Source organism: Lingula anatina, chromosome 1 (genome assembly GCF_051362555.1).
Source record: "Lingula anatina isolate TDL-2025a chromosome 1, LinAna3.0, whole genome shotgun sequence".
Classification (NCBI taxonomy): domain Eukaryota; kingdom Metazoa; phylum Brachiopoda; class Lingulata; order Lingulida; family Lingulidae; genus Lingula; species Lingula anatina.
The window spans coordinates 50,135,473-50,156,482 of NC_141767.1; the positions used below are offsets into that span (position 1 = coordinate 50,135,473).

At 35.2% G+C, this 21,010-nt stretch overlaps 1 protein-coding gene across 4 annotated transcripts in view; it reads left to right on the forward strand.

The window, feature by feature from the left end:
• The window catches only part of LOC106173153 (ankyrin repeat and sterile alpha motif domain-containing protein 1B), a 62,906-nt gene that overhangs the window by 7,226 nt on the left and 34,670 nt on the right, over positions 1-21,010 (forward strand). For 3 of the 4 annotated variants that reach the window (XM_013554171.2, XM_013554170.2, XM_013554172.2), the window contains exons 5-14: positions 473-694; positions 3,524-3,599; positions 3,942-4,049; positions 6,664-7,168; positions 10,901-11,010; positions 14,113-14,237; positions 14,457-14,964; positions 16,048-16,217; positions 16,593-17,013; positions 17,546-17,560. In XM_013554171.2, coding sequence (XP_013409625.2) covers positions 473-694; positions 3,524-3,599; positions 3,942-4,049; positions 6,664-7,168; positions 10,901-11,010; positions 14,113-14,237; positions 14,457-14,964; positions 16,048-16,217; positions 16,593-17,013; positions 17,546-17,560 — 2,260 coding nt within the window. The remainder of the gene's footprint in view (positions 1-472; positions 695-3,523; positions 3,600-3,941; positions 4,050-6,663; positions 7,169-10,900; positions 11,011-14,112; positions 14,238-14,456; positions 14,965-16,047; positions 16,218-16,592; positions 17,014-17,545; positions 17,561-21,010) is intronic. The other variant, XM_013554173.2, reaches the window with a different exon arrangement.

Here is a 21,010-nt window from a genome sequence, read left to right on the forward strand (position 1 = left end):
AAGCTGATTGATTAAATAAACCCAGCAATGTGTTCCTGCAGTATTCATATGAAAATGCAAAGTATTATTTTGTTTCATAAAATGCTCAGTCATGTTTGTATTTTACTATACAGAAACTTTGTTATGGAATCATATGAAAATAGATATTTCTATTGTCAACCAGCAGCAGTTCATGAGGATGCGAATTTCACCAACTAAGCATTTATATCATAAACTGAATGAAGTAGTCTTCATTTGTTATGATAACTTTATTGATACGAGTTATGTTTTATTTTTGAAGCTATTTGCATATTATTTGCATATATATTTATCCAATCTTTACAGAGGAATTGCCAAAAATCTCTCTTCTTTGATATTCACAGGAAACACTCCTGATCATGGTAGTTTTGAATTTGCACATATGTATTCCTTTGCGAGTTTTAGCGTTTGAAGTTTTTTTAGAATTTTTAATATCAATTCCATTCACATTCAGAGTAAAGCAGATCCTACCATACGGAACAACAGAGCAGAATCTCCATTGGACTTAGCTGCCCAGTATGGCCGTCTGGAGACGGTGCAGGTTCTGTTGAAGTTTTGTCCAGCACTGGTCAATGAGAAGTCTTCCAAACACTCTCCGCTTCACCTGGCCTGCAGAAATGGACAAAAGCAAGTAGTTCAAACCCTGTTGGAAGCTGGATTTGACATAAATACTGAGGTACATATATATATATATTCAATTTATTTATTTGATAACTTGTGTGGTATTTTTACTGGGTTTTGTATGATTTTTGGTTACCAGAGCAGGGCCCCTTTGAACAAATTAGTTTAAACAATAATCCAACACTCAAATCCAAATTATTTATTCAATTACCTGACTATTTCAGTGCAATCTGATTATCTCACCTGACTTTTCTCTGAGGTCATTCATATGCACATCACCATCTCTCGTGCATGCTTGCATGGAATAAACAATGCTGCATTTTGCTCCAAAACTCATTCAATTTATCCTCAAATTAATCTTTTATGTCTGATGTATCAGATTCCAAGCATAGAACACGTATATAGTTCTTTTTTTTTTCTCTGTGCCCCTGCATTTTGGGGTATTTACAAATGCTTTTTAACATTTAAATACATAAACCAGTTAACTGGAATATTTGATCATTTTGATCACTTACACAATTCAGTCTTAAATTATTATCACAGCAGAATGCTATTTATTTATTATTTTTTGCAAAACAAAATATTGACCAAAAAACAAGTGATTGTTTTATGATATAATTTAATACCTGAATGTCAGAGTCCTTTAAGATTACATCAAAAGTTGCAACATTGTTGTCATCTGTTTTTCAATGTCTCCTATTATCTGATGGGTCAAAAAATCCATGACAACATCATTAGTTAATATTGTGTCAAATGAAAACATAATTGTTTACTACTGACTTTTCAAACCTTTTATTGGAAATCATGTCATTACCTGTGGTAATTATATAAATAAATGCTTGTTATTTACTTAGCTCTAACTTTAATGTTAAAAAACATTGTTAAAACTTACAATTATTCACATACAACTTTCATCATCCAAATCCATTGATCAAGTGAATGTTCTATTTGAATCCAATCTTACATTTCTGGCATTGTTGAGTATTGTGTTTACAATAATCTAGAATGGATTGTCCTGTCAGAGGAAGATGATTTTTATGTATTATAGCAAAAGTATCTCTGATGCCACTGTAGAATTTTTATGTACAGACACATGTGTCTGTACATATTGCCATCACCTGCGTCTGTCGTCGCCGATGGCGATGGCGATGGCGATGCCGATGCCGATGCCGGCGCCGTGCACTTTCCTTGTAAACACGATAAGTGGAGGGCAGTTTTACTTTTTGGCTTTATATTTACAGAGCTGATGAATATTCATAAAACGCAGGTCAAGTTCGAAAATCAGTATGATTGGGCCATTATTGTAGAAGTTATGCTGTTTTTTCACTTTTCAGCATATTTTTCACATTTCCTCAGATTCAATTCTTAGGCATGTTAACAGTCTCATTATTAAACTAATAAGATACATAAAAGTGTTTGTTTGACATTTCCTGCATCTTTACAACATTGTTAGTTGATTTTGTAAAAAAGATGGTAAACTTGTTATCATGTATTGTGTAATAAAGTTTCAAAAATAGAAAAAAACTCATATCATTGCAGTTTGTCAGATTCAATCATTCACTATGTTCAGAATCTCAGAATGGAAGAAATTGGACATTTAACACTGCTCTGTTGATATTTTTCCCATCTCATCAATTTTCTTAGTTGATCATATAAAAATGGCAGTAAACTGTTAATTTTGTTTTATGTTAAAAATTGTTAAAAATGGAAAAAAAAACATTTCAGAACAGTGCTGTCTTGTTTACATTTTGGCATTTTCAAGTTGTGACTTTGAAGTTCCATGGGCCTGAAGACCTTTGCTAGTCACATTTTCTGAACATCCATGATACTAATATTTTATTATTAAAAATTGATGGTCATTATGCTGTTAAACATTATGTAATATTGCATCAAAATTTGAAAAAAACCTATTTTGGGCACTGTTCCCATGATGACCATTTAAGAAAAAAACCATGTCAATTACTGTTCTTAAACAGTACAGTAAATATATATAGATGTGTCTGTACATATTGACATCACCTGTGTCTGTCGTCGCCGTCATCGCCGTCGCCGTGCACTTTCATTGTAAGCACGATAAGTGGAAGGCAGTTTTACTTTTGGGCTTTATATTTACAGAGCTGATGAATATTCATAAAACACAGGTCAAGTTCAAAAATCAGCATGATCGGGCCTTTATTGTAGAAGTTATGCTTTTTTTTTTTCACTTTTCAGCATATATGCAACACTGTAAACACATTTCAAGAAAAACCGATAGGCTTGTTGTCATGAAACTCACAGGAGTAATTGATCTTACTAAAACGCAAGTCAAGCATGCAGCCTGAGTTGGAAAAGCAGTCTAATTGGCTTCTTTTTCTGGAAGTTATACATGTTCAAAGTGTGAACTTGAACTCCCATGGGCCTGAAGCCTTATGCTTGTTACACATTTTACTTACATTGGTATTACCTGTTGAGCATAATTAAAATTTGATGTTAAATTTGCAGTTTAACATAATGTACTTTTGCATCAGAATTGACATTAGCCTATTTTGTGCATAGTTATTTCCTGCTTTTTGTCTGTACATTTGACAGCTTTGCTGCCTTGTTTAACAAGCCATCAATAATGCAATATTGGCATTTTGGTCTACAAGAGAAAGCATCAGGGGCGGATTTAGGTCGTCTTCTGGGTCTTCCGGAAGACGGTCAGATTTTCAAGTTTACATTGTTGGGCATCTAATATTTTCTGTCAGAAGACGGTCAAAAATGGATCAACAAAGATAATTTGGAAGACTGTCAGAAAATATCTCTGGATCCGCCCCTGAGCATTATCATCTTTGCATGAATGTGATGCCCTATTGCAGGTGTGTCATGAAATAAATGTATATTAGTATAAATTGACATTTTTCAGACTGAGACTGGCACAGCACTGCATGAAGCAGCTTTGTTCTGCAAGGTCGGGGTTGTTAGACTTCTAGTTGACAGGGGTAAGAACATCCAGCACTGTATTTGTGAAGTGTTATCTGTTCAATATTTACCATATTTAAAGTTTTAATACCTGGTAATTAATGGATGTTTCAATTACATGTTTCAATAATTATGACCATTGCCTGTTATAGCATTCACAGAACACAAAGTGTAGCAGATTATCCATGTACTTTGCACTTAAAAGCTTTTAAAGGACCAGCTTATTACATTGATTTTCACCTTAAAACCATTAAAATATTTCAGCAAGCCCGACTGTCCTGGTGTGAACAAATGATTAAAAAGGGCTGTTTAAGTATATATTGGTCACTCTGTCTCTTCATTTATTACTTGTATTTGATCAGGCATCAACCCTATGATCAAGAATCAAGAGCACAAGACTGCACTAGGTTTGTTCCATTCTCACAGGTCAGCCACCCAGGCCACATTGGACACAGTACATATCTTACAAGGTGAGCTTATACAATGGGATAAAATGAACTGTTGTGAGCTCTGAGATGACTTGGGGGCAATTTGGACTTCTTTTAACAAGCTGATCTTTAATATGCCATTGCCACAGTTGATATGTCACATTTTGCTGGTGTGCTCTCTCTTTAATCGGAATGTCGGTGAATTTTGGCAACCATTGTGACTGGGTCTTGTTGGAAAAATAGTAATTATATATTATCCTTATCACTGAAAGTTGGTAAATAAGTGTCATGGATTTTGATGAATAATTCAGGATTGCTCATGCATTGTACAGTAAGCAGTTAAAAAAGCAATATTGGCAATCTTATTAAAAGGCACTCAGTATGGACATTTCATAGGCTGAAGCTGGTCCTAATGGATGTTCCTATACATTATTGTCTCCAATTGACCATAAAAGAAATGACTGTGCATTTGGATGGGATTGGAATGAGACATTTAGATGCAACAGCTATTGATAAATCATTTGGTGGGTAGTGATTTGTTTTATCTTGTGCTTGCATCCCACTATTGCCCATGGATTATGGAGCGTCCAGCCTTCATGTCTGCTGTTTTCTATACATTGGGGATCATGATTTTATGAGAACCAGGTAGAAGACTTGGTATCATTGCTGAGTATTTATATTCCTAAGAGATCTCACTTTGTTTAATTTTTTACTAGCTATGTAAAAACTTACACCCAATATGATATGCTTCAGTTTGATAACCTTCTTACTTGGTACAACCACAATGTGATGTCTGACTTGTAATGTGAAGGGGGTAACAATCATAATTTTTCATGTTGGATGAACATTCACTGAGCTGAAACTGGGTCATAAAAGTTTTATCTCAAACCTGGGGAACATAGTCTACATGTAAAAAAAGAAAACTGTTCCAATATTTCAGACAAAAGCCACCATAGTTTGTGTGTTATCCTTAGCCATGTGCTAATGGTTCATCTAATTGATTGTTGTGCATAATTAGCCAAAGCAATGTGGAGAACATGTCCTATATCCTTGCCACTTGGTATCTGCAGGTATATAATGTGCAGTTTACCTTAAGATTATGATACCAGAAATAATGATGGAGTATCTAGAGAGTAAGCATAATATAAGTCAAATAAAAGTCTCCTGAGGACATCATTTTTGTGGATATATTGAGCATTCAGTGCTTCATATTTAGTTGGGTGCCTCTTCTCCAGATGATGTAATCCCCAAGATGATCAAGAATTTTATTTATTTTAGTATTAATTTTTGGCATTATGGAATGCAAGAGTGTGTCTGGAATAAAAGAAATAAAAAAGTGCCTTCTGTCCCATTCATACATGTAGCAAACTAGAAGTCATCGGGGAGCCATCAATTCCAGCATGTTGTTGGAAGCTAGGCAACCAAGAAACCAGGATGGCATTTCTCATCTAATTAACTTACTATTGATAAATAGCTGCCTTATCAACCCTTGTTGTCTGTTTATGAATGTGTTGTCAGAATGCATAGAATGTTGCATTATTCTGTACATTAAATTACATGTATGTGATGGTAAGGAATGCCTCTTGATTATTTTGCATTAGTAACTGTAAGTACGGATATATGTAAGGCACAATTCTAGGCTTTTGTCTTGTTGGGCAGCTTGTCTTCATTTACAGCCATTAGTTCATATTTTCTGTGATGGTTAATTGTATACTTGTCACCTGTTAAAAAAAAAGAGGAAAAAATAGAATGTTGCAAATACAGTGAGTGAGCAGGCAACAGACAAAGTGCAACTTAAATGTCAATATTGGAAGTTTGTTTCCATACAGAGAATTCTGGGCCATTAATCACCATTGTTGCATGCTGTCTAGAGGGTATTGCCAGTACAGTCTTCTCAGGTCTAAATTTCCCATTCTAATTTCCCATTTTGTACAAGATACGAGGCTCAGAGGGGATATTGACTCGTTTTCCTGATAGACTTCCCATCACTGATGTACATTTTAATCTTTTGGTGAATGTTATCTGCATAGAATAACAGTTGTGCAAAACCACACTGATCACTGGTTTTATGCTGACATTTTATCAATGGGTGAATATTTGTATGGGGAATTATCCATTTTTACTTCAACACATGTTGCATGCTTTTGATATTTAAGTCTATTGATTGGAACATCTAGGGTTACATGTAAGTACTGGGTAATCCTTTACATGTACATCTGACACTACTGCAGAGTCCGCAAGGGACTGGGCAAATGGCGCCTTGCTGAAGATGTTTATAAATAATGCATGTACATCATGTACCTTACAAGTTAGATTAGGTCATGTATATTCTTGTTTGTTTAATATTATGTTTTAAAGCTAAGTATTCCTCACTTGCATTGCTTGTATATAGAGTTGCCGGACTATTAATCTATGGTGTTTAAATTTTCTGATCTTTCTTGTAAGAAATATAATTGTTTAGGTTATTGTTTCATTACAGGGAATTGTTTTTAGAAACTTTAAAGTAACTGTAAATGCCTCCAGGCAAAGAAAGGTCCCCCTGACTCCAGCACTGAAAAATAGTTATTGTCAGGGTGTATTATGCTGTAATTTGGTACCAAATGCACTAAAGGTACTTTTATTAGAATCATAACATATTTAATCTCATTACTTGCAGATTATATGAGAAGAAAGCAGCTACCCTTTGAGGAAATCCTTCCCACAGAAAAACCTTCCCAGAAACCCACAAATCTGGAAGTTCCACCCTCAGCATCATTACTTCCTACTGACCCCACAATGATAAAGCGTGCAGCTTCAGCAAAACAACAGCCTCGGAGCAATATTTATGAACTAGTCCAAGCAGTTCAAGATGACAATAACACAGAGGCGATTTATCATGAACCTCCTCCTCCAGTTGAGGCAAATGGCAGCTCCATTTCCACCTTCCCAACAAATATGTCTTCCAGTGGAAAGCCAGCTTCAGAAGAAAGTGATGATAATGATGATGACACATATGCAGAACCACCACCACCACGCCCCGTACCAAAGCCTCGCTCTGGGTCCAGTGTGTCTAAGGGAGAGGAGCCTCATTCAGGGTATGGGGAGGAGGTAACAGAGGAGAGGAAGTCAAACCTATATTCCAAGGTCAATAAAGATAAAAAAGCTGAAATTAAGCATGATAGGTAAGAACATATATTTTTTACTTTGATTTTTCTATCTGTTCATGTTATTTTCTTTTAAAGGAGCCATGCTAGATTTTAATTGAGTTATTGCATCAGGATCACATGAATGAAGATGTGGAAAAGTCCGCAGAAATGGATATACAGACTAATTATAGGAATTTTGTAAATATCAAATTTAAGAACTCACGTTAAGAACATGTAAGTAATTGGTTCTTAGTATTTGTAAATTAGATAGCATTTGGCATTCTAAAAGTGTAAATTGGTTTTTTAATGCTAATAATATAATTAAATCTCAGCTTGAGGAAATGTGAACTGATAAGCAATTACATATTTTAGTCAATTCTGATTAAATAAATAATAATATAATTAAATCTCAGCTTGAGGAAATGTGAACTGATAAGCAATTACATATTTTAGTCAATTCTGATTAAATAAAAAATAACCTAGTGCAGTGAAAGTATTTTATAAAACGTCACTTCTTTGTGGTACCTAGTTTAATTGCCATAATTTCATTCATGGATGCTGAATGCCCATCAGTTTCTTTGATAAGTTAGCCAAGAGGATGGTCATGACTTTAAAATCTCATAATGGCCAATTGATCAAACCTCCCATATGGTCAATTAACTTTGATTAATAAATATGGACATTACATATCCATTTACATTGACTTGGTATTAGAGGGGGATCTATTTTAATTACCTCATTAATTATGAGGGATGGTTAATTGGGGATGAAGATAAGTACTCCAACAATTAAAATGAATATCTGACCTCCATTAAGACAACCATCATTTAATAATCATTGATTATTTGTCCATGCAGTATAATGACTAAGGATGTGTACAGGAAAAAGAAAGGGCAATCTCTTTTTCATGGACAGTTATGTGTTGGCCACACAAACAGTTGGCTATAGGAGGCCCATCTTGACCATTATTGTTTCAATAAACATGCATTTGTCATGCCCAGTATAGCTTGGTTACTGCTTTCCTCTAGAGAGGTAGGTGATCATATTGTCATAACTTGGGATGCAGTTCACTGAACACATTATCACCACACATGAAGCTTGGTGATTTTCATGAGAAAGGCTGACTAGGCTTTAGCTAGAGTTAGAGAAAATCAGATTTACAAGTCCAGAAGCATACCATTAATGAAATAAGCTTGTAGCTGTCACCAGTAGCTTTATTACATTAGTGGTGGGAAGAAGATGTGTCTAACTTACAGAAGAGAGCATTGCTGAAGAAAGAAACTGGGGGAGCCAATTATAATCTTCATTGGTTGTGATGTGAATGAAGCAATAAAATGCAGGCAACTGGCAGTGATATGATAAAGAAAATAAGATACATATAGCAAAAGAAATTACACTGCCATCATTATTTTGTTATGGGAGAACTAGTTTTGGAATGAAGGATTTGTTTGCCCAAATTATGTTTCATTTTCTACAGAGACATACGTCTTATTGCTTCAAAGATACCCTGATTATTTGTTCATTTAAAAAATTGAGTTAAGTAAAGAGTTATTTAAAGCTATTGTGATATAAATCACCGTGTGATCAAGAAAATGTCTATTACCATCATGAGTAAGATCCATGTCTTTTCCATTATCAGTCTCTTACCTGGATTTAGTTTAAAATAAATTACAATGACAATGACTTTGTAGGAGAAAGTGTTAACTTTAAAAGTTAAGCCAGCTTATTATTTTAAATTATACATTAATATGTATGATCATGTTTTCCCCAGACATGTAAAACAACTGGTGCTCACTCTGAGCTGACCCATGTGCTATAGATGTCCATAGATTTTCTTTTCCCCACAAATGATCTGCTGCCTTCAGTACTTGGAGGAGCCATCAGTGACAATGCGAAACAAATTATTTGTAGCTGACAGCTGATAGAAGTCTGGATTATTGACCAGAAATAGAATAAAATAGATGCCAGGTATGAACTTGATCTGTGTGCACAAGCTTTAAGGCGACTGTGTTGGCTGAGAATTTGAGAGTTTTCTATGTCTGTTTGTCATCAGAGTAAGTGGAGATCTATGCTACCTGATTTTGACGGAAGGTTAGAATTGTTCCCAAATTGATTCCTTCAGTCTGTTAGGTACCTCTCCTGGGGAAAACAGTTTAATGAGATCTGAGGAACTCTCACTGTGCAACTGGAACAGTGCCTTGTTGATCACAAGTCCATGGTTTTATGAAAGATGAAGATTCTATGTATATAGCAGCTACTGGTAACTGGCCGACTTCAGATTCAAGCTGGGATGTGAAAAATGATTGTTGATATTGCCTAGGCTTATTGAATTTGCTATACAAAGAGAGGGACATTGCCTGTGAATTTCATTATGGATTTCTGAAAGCATACAGGAATGAGGAGTTTTCTGAAAGTGTTTTTATCATATGTAGTTCTTACTGGATAGAGAGGTATAGAGAGGTATGTATAAATTCATTCATTTTTACTGCACAATATAGTAATCTATTACATTTTTTGTTTTGGTCAAGAATTCAAAAAAAGCTGAATATTACAAAAATACACAAAACATAACAGTAAGTTGTTTTATCAAGTTGCTTTAGAGGGTTGATTATAGGTAGTCTTACATAAACCAGCTGACAAAAACTGAATATCACTGGGTCTGGAATGTATTTTGTTTGTTAGATTTGGTTTCATAAGGAAAGAAAGTATCATTGATTCATTTGATAAGATCAACAGTTTAACCATGTTACAAGTCCCAAAACGGACACCCATTTTAGATATATTGATGTTTTGTATGCATTCAGACTGACACGAGAGACTTCCTTTTCTGTTAATTAAATCTGTGTGCATCAAGGAAGATAGATAACATCAGAGACATGTTTTCACTTCAAAAATCTAACCTAAACATTAAGAAGATAGATAATTGCTTTCCATTTCGTTTATTATTTTATTATTCTTTTTTATTTTTATTTATTTTATTTTATTTTTTCTTTTATTTATTTATTATTTTCTTTTTTGTACATAAAAGAATCACTGTTCTGTTTCCAGTGCCAGATGTCAAAATAATGGCTCTGTTGTGTGGCTGTCACTTCTTGCTCAGTCAGCTAGAGCTTGATGTGAAAGGTCTACCAATATTGAAATATTGGATTTGATCTTTGGTCATGTTTTGAAATTATAATGCATATAGATATCCTGTTACCCATGAACTTTCAGTGATTTCGTCAACTAAAAGCCTGATATCATGTTCATTGCAGTGATTTAAAAAGTAACTAATTGTATGGTTGTACCTTCAGTAACTTGCAGCAGTTCAAACAAATTGTTCTTTGTGGTTTGAAATGGTAAGGTTTTAGTTCCTGCTGAACTGGATATATATTCTGTCTAGTTAATGCAGTTTAGATGCACATTTCATGGTTATTTATCTTTCTGTGATGCAATAGAACCTGGGTAAAACTGCTTGGAAAAAGTAACAGTTTAAAAAGCATTAGAGCACGTAGAATGGTTAGACTAGACATATTTATATGGTACTGGGACTACTTTGAATCATGTGCCTTAGAGTTAAGTGGCACAGTAAGCTCTGAAAAAAGAAAGATTTTCCAACATATTGTCATGATTTAAATTCATATTTATTACAGAGCCCAGCCTCAGTACAACACAGAGATTTTTTAACTGAGCAAAAAAAAAAAAAAAATGGAACAATAAGGTTTGGAGAAGAATTTAGAGTGTAATATCAGTGTTTTTTTTATCACATTTGAATATTTCTATTTCTAGTGTGCTCAGTACCTGCAGCTCTGTAGATATTCCTGCAGTTCCTCCCAGAGATCTGTACCAGGAAGACACAGATGACCTGTATGACGTGCCATCTGCACTTCTTAGGAAAGGTAAGATGATTTATAATAACACATTTCATCACTACCTTCACCACTTTTGGTCACCAGCCTGTTGTAAGATATTCATTTGTGTATGAATTGCTTATAACAGTTTCTATATCAGGAACTATAATTCAGCTTTGAATCGATCATGTTTCTTTGGTTTTGACTGGCTACAGGCTTTTTATGAAATGTCATAAAATGGATAAGGTATCTGACTGGCCTGCTCTGGAGATGATGTGATATCAAAGACATTTTAAGTGTACATCTGGTGCTTAGATTTTTCTACTTTGATCTTCAACTTAAAGGTACAAGAAAGTGTAATGGTTGGATTTCAACCAGTTCACATTCAAAACAGGGGTACGATCGACTTCCAGCAAAATTTATTGTACAGGGGTAATAAAGAGAGAAAAAAAAAACGGTTAATAGGAATCCCTGACATTTATGTGTTTGTGTAACATCTGGGAATGCAGGTGTATTGAGTACAGAGAATAATTAATTAGAACGTTAATGCAGTGCTTGGGTGAAGTGTGGCAAGCAGGCAGGCATCTTAAAGATGCCTCGTACAACTATATACGATAGACTGAAGAACCTCTAGGAATGAGACTACATTACTAAAATGATTAATGATATGCTGATTGAATGCACAGTTGCTTATTGAACAGTAAGTCTCCAAATGTATAATTACGATTATATTAGTCATATTTTCATTAAAGCAATAATAACTCTTCCTTTGAGATTCAAAAATCCGCATGAAATACATTGTAAACAACGCATGGAAATATATTCTATTGTATTTTACCACTAAAACGGCCGTTATTGTAGGAAAACTAAAATCTGTGCTTGTCAATAGGGCTTTCGCTCCCTTTTTTCCGGTCGACAAGTGCATTCGTTGCTAATGATGTAATGGTGTCACGCCGATTCTCGCGTTCATTCGAGACCAAAATAACATGGCGGGAAACCCTCAGACGTAAGTTGCGAGTTTTTGTACAGTGCGTCGGATAACGAAAAGCCCAGAATGGCACACATTGTGGATATAAATGCATTTTTAACAAAAAGACGAAAATATCTCATGAATCTTATATAGTGTTGTTGTTGTCTGCTTTTCCCACGGTTTTAAGTAGGTCACCAGTGACTTTGCAATGTCAGAGAGAGCTCCGTCAGTTAAAATCTCTTAAGAGATTTTAACAAAAAACCGTACGTTTAGGAAAAAAACCTGGATTAACTTTGAATGCAGGAATGGGGTCGTTGGCCATTGGTAAGTACGGGAAAATTGCCGTTTTTTCCAGGAAAATCCAATTTTTGGCCAAAACGAAGAGTTATTATGACTTTAAGAACATAGGGATATGCATAAAGTGACAGTTTTTTTTTTTTTTCCAAAATGACTGCCGTTTTATGCCAACTATTATATCCCACAGAACTCTCACTGAGTTTTTACTTTAGGTTTAGGAAAACAACTGGTCTTGGGTATCTGTAAAGAGGAATAAATTGAGGACATGTGCATATCTCCCACTTACACTTTTGTGATATCCTATAACTGCAGTCTAGCTTATTTATTGTATTGGGAAGAACACTCAGACATTGTAACAGCTAGTCCTAGTTTAATGTCAGATATGTGGCTGTTGTTGAAAGCTAAAATTGGTTATTTTGTTTAATTAAAATGGAGTGTATTTATCAGACAGAATGTTTTTCTTTGTTCTCAGTTTCCAAGCTTAGCACCTATATCACTATGATGTGTTCAATAAGAGAGATAGATTAGAACTTGATTCTAGTGCACTAATACTAGACAGGGCAATGGGACTTGATTACAATAGCAATAATGATGTTGGTACAATTTTGAGGAATGCTGCTGAACCAGTTAGAGTAAAGATAAGGAAAATTTTAAGTCTTGTCATTAAGTGCAAAGTCAGTTTTCAAAAAAAGAAAAGAGTTAAAATGTTTTTGAAAAATATACTTTGACTCGTTTTATTCATATGTTCATTTTGTTAAATTTAGTTTCCTAGTTAGTTTATGAAACTACAGCTATGAACATTGAACAATGTAGACCATTTATCTTTTTCAAACCTTTCTGATAGCCAGAGAATCAGAGCAGTTTTATCATTTAATATCCTCCATGGCCAAATGCCAGACATCATTGCCTCAAACAACTAAAATATTCCAAGTAATTTGTTCTAGCTGCTCAGTCATCTTCATTGGCATTTATCAGAGATTATCGTGCATTATGTTGCATGGCATGGATCTGATGATTTGGTATTGACTTCTCAACAGCTGCTGTCCCTTCAGCCATGAGTGTAAAATGACTTGCATTTGTAAAATGTTATGAAAAGTTGAAGTGTGAAAAGACATGCTATATATATATATATATATATAAGGTTAGGCCTATTACCATTAGCTTTTCAAACAGCTGTGTGCTTTTATTCATACTTTTGAGAGCCATGTGCTGATTATACATGATTTGTCATTTTTCCTGCCTCTCAGCAGACAGGGAAATACTTAATTGGCACTTAAAATCCTTGAAGCATATGAAAAAGATGTTAGAAAGTTGCTAAGACAGATGCTTTATCATAGTAACACAATTTTATTTTGAATATTCATTGTTAACATCAGTGATATGTGACGATCTCAGGCATAGTTTAAAAATTCTGTGTAGACATATCACTTATTTCAGAGGTGAGGATTATGAAAGATTCATTGAAATTCAGTGGGGGTGGTGACATTTAGCAGAGAGTTTCACAGCACTGATTTCCCAGATGTGGGAGCAATGATTTATCAATTCAATTTTAACCCTCAAGGGGAGCAAAATTAGCATGAAAGTGGAGATTATCTGTGAGTGCATCTTCACAGACAGATAGCATTTTTTCAGGCCCATTAATCCTGTTTAACATCCAATTCCAGAATTTTCTGCATATTAATTGTCATTGCGAATACCCTAGTGCTTAAAAGTTTGCCATAAAAAGAAAGGTCTTGTTGCATGTTTTGTTTTGCATTGAATTTATTGTGTTATGTTGATTTATGCATTTCAAAGATCTGTACAGCATCAGTCATTTTGATATTTTTCATGGAGGAGAAGTTACTGCCGTAACAGTGATATTATAATGTAAATTTTATATCCAGTTCCAGAACCAGAGTCAGCTCAGCTTCTTCCTCCCCCTCCCCAGCCTGGTGCCTGCAATACCTCCAGTTATATGAACATGGGGGGAATCCTATCTCAGCAGCAGAAAGAAACCACTAAGAAATCTGTAAGTATTTTCTCTTCTCTTCAAAGAAGTCTGTAAGGACTTTCTTTCTGTTCATGACACGGAAAATATCATGAATCACTTGCAGGTGCCTTTTTTTTTTTTTTTTTTTGCTCTAGAGAAAAGGAAAGATAATGATTTATTCTGCTACAATGTATTGCAGAATTTAAATATAGATTGATCATGATAATCAAGGGATTTTAATTTATTATTTATTCTCAGTCTGCAGTTCCTGCTAAACCACCAAGAAGGAGAACTCTTGAAAGAGGCCTTGATGGCATAGAGGTAAAACTGTCATCTTCCCCTAAAATGACATTAGGGACATCACCAAGAGAGAGTTATGAAAATGTCAGCCTAGACACAGAAACCAGCATGGACATAATTAAATCTGTTCAGATGCAAACATCAGAAAGAGACTCTGCTAGTCAGCCATTGGGAAGATCTTCAGTTGAGTTTTATGAGCTAATGAGTCCCAAAGCTGATGAAAATTTGAACAAGAAACCTAACTACCCCCAGCGTAGCAAGCAACCTCAGCCTCAAGCAGAATTGTACACAAATGTTGAAACCGTAGCTTCTCACAGCAGTGCCACTGAGGTGCATCCTGTGCCTCTCAGTACCAGAGACTCCAAGAATGCAGTAGGTGAGACTTACGAAAATGTGTCTCCACAAAATATCAGCCAGATGGGCTCAGGTGGTCAGGAGAGTGCAGAGGATGTGGGTGTTGTAGAAGGTAAGATATTCTGAATTGCAGGTCTTTTTGCTTTGGTTTATGATACCTTTATTATACAAGCCAAGTGTAAGTCATGTGGGTTAAGCCTGAGGAAGTGATTAAGGGTTTGTATTATCTTTGATGCTGGTGGTGTCATTTATCAAAAAATTGGCTAAGACATGACTTTTGTCCATAATTGACATTTTATTATCGAACCAAGTTGCATATTTCATACCCTGACTTCCGTGCATGCCAGTAACCTCATATTTAAGCCTCCATATATGTGTGCTAATTAGACTCTGACATTCACTTAGATTGGAGTTAACTACGTCAGTCACAAAAAATGCATCTAGTCCTCTGGATTCTGTAGAAAGACATGATATAATTGATAGAGCCATCTGACATTTGTGATTGTTGTGGTAAACTAAATCAATTGCCATTGTAGTTTATTCATGACAAGAAAAATTGAAAATGAAGAAGCTGGTCCACAATGGCTCAGAAACTCTGGTTGATATTTCACCTTCCATAACATTTCCCAGTTTTAACATTCAAAAAAATAGTATGATTTGCTATGTTGCTTGCCTTATGATACTTGCAGTACAACTCTTCATGTAATTGTTCACAAGAAATCCTGCATGCTGTGAATTTACCAACAGTTCTTGGGTATAGGTTTAGATATATTAGAATGGAAGAACTAACAATCATAACTGTAATGTAGGAAGTACAGTACCCTGTGTACTAATGTTACAGCAGGTTAACTGACAAGTTAACCTGAGTAGCAGTAAAGTTTAAGGAGAAAATAGATTTATCGATTATAGTTTTATTTATTCTCGACATTTAATATCCACTCCAAACAAATTTGTCATTTGATTAATATTTTTTGTTCCCACTTCAATATAAATCTAATTACCATTATAAGAGGATGGAGTATAACTTGTCTTCACATAGGTCCTTAAATTTTTGTCAGATTGTCCCCAGGATTAAGCTGTATGTCAAACTCCTGCTTTCCATTTACCTTCATTCTCCTCCAGTGGCAAACCTGACAAATGGACAAAACTGTTCCAGTTAAGGATCATCCAAGACACTATAAAGCTTTCTTTTCAGATCCTTGTCCAAACAAGCCACCACCAACCCTGGAGTTTACCAGGAGAAAGAAGCCTGAGCGTAATGTTCCACTCAGCCCCACAGGTTATGTACAACCCCCCACCCCTAACTTCCCACCACCCTCACCCCACACTGCAGAGCTGGGCATACATGAAAAGATCAACCCACAGGTTGGTGACCTGGTCTGAACTTTTCCAAATATGAAAACCAGTCAAGGTTTTTATAAAGTTAAATTTATGTTTGGATCATATGTACATTGTTTGTTAGTATTAGAAAACTAATTATAACACACATAATGGGTATGGAAGAATGTTTTATGATGGTGAAGGAGAACCCTGTTTAAGGTTGCTGGGTAAAGGTTGCATCCTCCAATGGGATATATATTTAGACAGTAGGAAGTGGTAGGATGGATTGTGACCACATTTATCAACCGACCCCTGGTTCTTAATAGTTCATGCTCTTTATTAATTAACCTTACTTTACTTTTTAAGATTCAATGATTTTTTTATCTCTCTGAATATCATGTTACTACATTTTCATTGCAGGAGAAACGCCAGTCTAGAGATATCGAAACTATAACAGAACCAGCATATCTCCAGGCCCTGGGGGAGAGCAGCAGTTCTGCAGAAAATAGTGCTGGGGCCACTACAGAAGAGGAAAAGAGTCTTCCAGAAGTTACTGACAAACAGCCTAAAAGTGAAGCTGCATCAAAACTGACAGGAGAGAATAAACAGATAAAAGTTGACAATGTTCAATTAAGTGAAGACCAAGACAAAGATAAAACTGAAAGTGAGAAAAATATTTCTGAATCAGAGAAAGTTACAAGAACTCAGAGTGTTAAAGATGCTGGGGAAGAAAAAGAAAATTTACGACCAGAAGATAATGCTGAGAATGTAACTGTGATCAGAAGGAAAAAGGAAACTTCCCCAGATATTGTCAAGGCAGATGCAAATAACCCCTTTTCAGGTATGATTGATTTAACAGAATTTTCTTCTCTTTTTTGGTACATTTGATATTATTTTATTGATTATGGGTAAATATCAAGACTTCTTGATATTTATATCCATCTGAATTGAAGTCGACTTAAACTTTGAAGCAAATGTGCTCTTCAGAATGAATGCTGTAAATAATACCTCTTAGTAATGTCATTTTTGCAGTTTTGGCCAGGTTTAATTTTAGATGCAGTAAATATTTGTGAGTATAACAATAATTTAAAGAGCCATAATCATTACATTTAAAAGGTCATAACTTAAGGGATAATTTGTATTCATTATGAACTTCTTAAAAGAAATTAGTCTGCTCCTTAAATAGCTATTAACTATGAAGTCGTGTGTAGCATTATTTGATGGGTATGCTGTGGCATGCAAATATCAAATTTATGACTCACTTGTCATAAATTTTGTTGCATGATGGACAGAATTCAAAAAGGATGGAAACATTCCAAGCAGACTTTGCTGTTCAATCATAATAAGTTCTGTGTTTTTTTCTATACCCACAGTGGATCTGAAACAGAGTAAGTGAATTTTGGTGTTGTAATGTGGTTTGAGAAATGATTTATTTTGTTCAATTTTTGTATGATTGACAAAATTTTGCTTCAATTGCCAGTGTGTTGTTTGAATGTTTTTGTTGTGATTGCATTAGCTGTGTGATGTCTGCTGTACTGCAGTGACTAATATAACTCATGATTCAGCTAGAATTAAAATTAAATTGATTAAAGTTGATTGTCAGAATTGGATGTAACATCCACTAACATGGTAGATAATGTGACTCCAGTAAATTTAGTCATGTGTTCTTCCGTCATACTTGTGGCAGTCAGTGGTAAGGGACAGGCCAACAGAGTTCATTCCTGAAGCTCAATATTTCAAGATAATTGCATTCCAACACTTGAAGAAGTTAATTGTGAGTAAAAATGGATCAAGCATCATCTCTGTCAACATCCTCAAATCTGGCTGTTAAGGGTAAGGATTTTATTAAGTAATGATTTAATGGGAAAGGGTTTGATAATTTGTTTGTAATTTGACCTGGTTTAGGAATGCGCAATGTATTTTCTTCTAATTTAGTTTTTGTTAATGGACTAAAGTTGCTTTGAAAGATGATTTTAATCATTATTTTTACAGATAAAGACTTTGATGAAAGCAACAGGGTTGTTGTTATGCTAAAAATACACTGGAATAATCTGTTGGTCACTAGAAATATTTTCGAACTATAATTTTATGAAGATGATATTTTTGGAGAACAATTTGTGTGAAAGTTTAAAAAATAGATAAAGGAATGTTAGAAAACTACCACCATGAATGTCTGTAGATCAGAAAATGCACAGTTATAGGATATTTAACTGTCTAATCTAAAAATATCTGTATTGTTTCCCAGTGTTGCATGTATCATATGTGTTATCATCTGCAGCTGCTCACCTGTTGCCAGAGAACTCAATGACACTAAGTATAAAACTAGCTGAACCTCAGGCAACCTGTGTAACATTTGTTTCTTGTCTGCTTTGCCTGCAGCCTTCAAAGCCACCAGTCCATGACCAAGAGCTCCCTCAGTCTAGAAGATGAAAGGTCTGGCTAGAACAATAGCCGTGTACATGACCTAGCATTACTTATGTGTTTATTTGTGAAGGTTAAAAAATGATCATGACAGGAATAGTTTTTAACTCCAGTTCACCGTGCAGTATAACTGGTTCTCCTATTGGCAGTTTGAGTTTTAGTTATACCCTCTGTAATGAAGTACTTAGCCATCAAGATGACGATATATAATCAGTTATTGAAGCACCTTGATTTCATTAAGATTTTTATCTTATGTACAAGGTCCATATTTAAAAGTAGTCCCCCCCCCCTTTTTTTTTTACTTGAAATGTGTTTTTTAATGACTTGTAGACTTAAGAAACAGGTGCAATATCATTTACAAACTGGACATGACTGGTCACAGAATAGCTCTTGGTATGTTTTTAGTGAGGAAATAATCTCAAGGGAACAGATGTTATCACAGTGGATTTGCCTGTTTTGAAAGTTAATTAAATTATAACAAATCAAGAGTTCAGTGCTCAGTAAATTTTGGTGGTCTTTGCTGATAAGCATTCTGTCTTGATATTCTAGTATGGTGGTTAGTTGTAGGTGGTCTGTGGGGCTGTCATCCTACTGTTATTGCTATTGCTGATTGCTACATAATGATGTGTATATTTTGTGTTAGGAGGGAGGGGATACTTCTCAAGCCAGCTGGACACAGCTTGATGACCTGTAGGTTAAGGAAGGACTAGGCTGATATACCATCTGGACTTCAGATCAGGAAAGATACAGGCAATATTTTTAGATAGAAGTGATAATCACAGATACAGGAATATTTCATTTGGCATCAGTGTATTCCCCTGTAATGGCACATTGAATTTACGGAAACAGGTGTGCATAAAAATGATATGGAAATGTTTTTTCAACAAACAGGAAATGTAAAAAAGCTGAACAGTGATTGGATGGCTGTCCGACTTAATGTCAATAATTTACGTTGAACTGTAACTGGTTATTTCCAAGCATCATAGTAATGGATGTTAGTACATGCATTTTATTTTAGGAGCTAACAGTGTTTGGGTGTATTTGGCAATGTTTGATTTTTGTTGCTGAGAAAAAGTGATGTCCATATTGAATTTACACTTTCAACTTCTTGCAGATTGAGCTTTGCAATTCTGTTTTGACCAGCTTCATTGTCATGGTAATGATGCTTTGACCAATTACTGTATGCAAATTACATACAGCCCAGATTGATTGCCAGTTTGACTTTTACTGGCAGACGCGTGCCATCCAGGTGAGCTATGTGATGGTTGTATTTAATTTGCCAAATTTCTGGCAGACCGATGGAGTGTTAAGATGTGAAGATGCTCAGTTACAAAAGGAGGTCTATTAATGTCTCAGGTAAATCAACTGACCAGCTGGCTGCCTGGATACTTGAGGACTTTATTTGAGGCTTGCCAAAAGGAGATTTGATAACAGCATTTACAGCCTGCGTAACTTCTTTATTTGGAGCCTGGAGTGCTCAGATGAAAACCAGGTGTCACTGGTGAGAGCAAATGTGCCAAAATCTGAATTCGGTAAAAAAAGACCTTCCTTGAGAAATGGCAGTTAAAACTTAGGATTCTCTGCCACTTGCTGCCAAGCTATAATTTCTAAACTTGCCACTAGCTGGGATGACTATTCAGAAAAGGTGGATTTAGCTGTTTTTCATAGAGCCAGTATTGTATAGGAGAAGTGCTGCTGGTTAAATTGGCAAGGGTGCTTTTCAGGGAATTGTTGCCTCTGGATGAAATAAGTGTTCTGTGCATTGAATTTGGATGGAGTAGAAAAAGCTGGCCCTTTTTCCTCTGTCTTTTTAAGGCAAAGTTTAAGTCATAACAAACTGAATGGAAACTTAATCATTTCTGTGCATGCAGATGGATGATCAGCTGCTGGAAAACATGGATCAGTTCAACAGTGCCAAGGCTAAAATTCTTAATGCTTTCTGTTGCTGCAGAAGGACAGGTAATATACTTGTTTGATTAATATTTTCATTCATTCATTTATGCATTATCTCATTCATATTTGTAAACATATCCATATGTTTACCTAAAAAGGGAATGCTGTTATATGTGGAAAGTCATTAATAATATTTTAGAGTAATTTTGTATGAAGCTGGCACCAGTTGCTGTTTAGAGGTGCATACTTATATGTTTAAGTCTACATTCTTATCTGATTACTACAGTCAGTGTTGTCAGATGACACATGACACTGCTGTTTACATGCAGTTTTCACCCTCAGTCTAGTCCTGACAACACTGGCAAGGCACTAGTTGTACCAACCAACATCACGTATGTAGAAAAAAAGAAGAAAAAAGATGACAGTACGTTCTGGGCACATGTATATGTATATTGAGTCACAACATACTGTAGGTACAAACACACACAGTCAGGCACTGTTGTCTGGAGGAGTATTTTTACAAG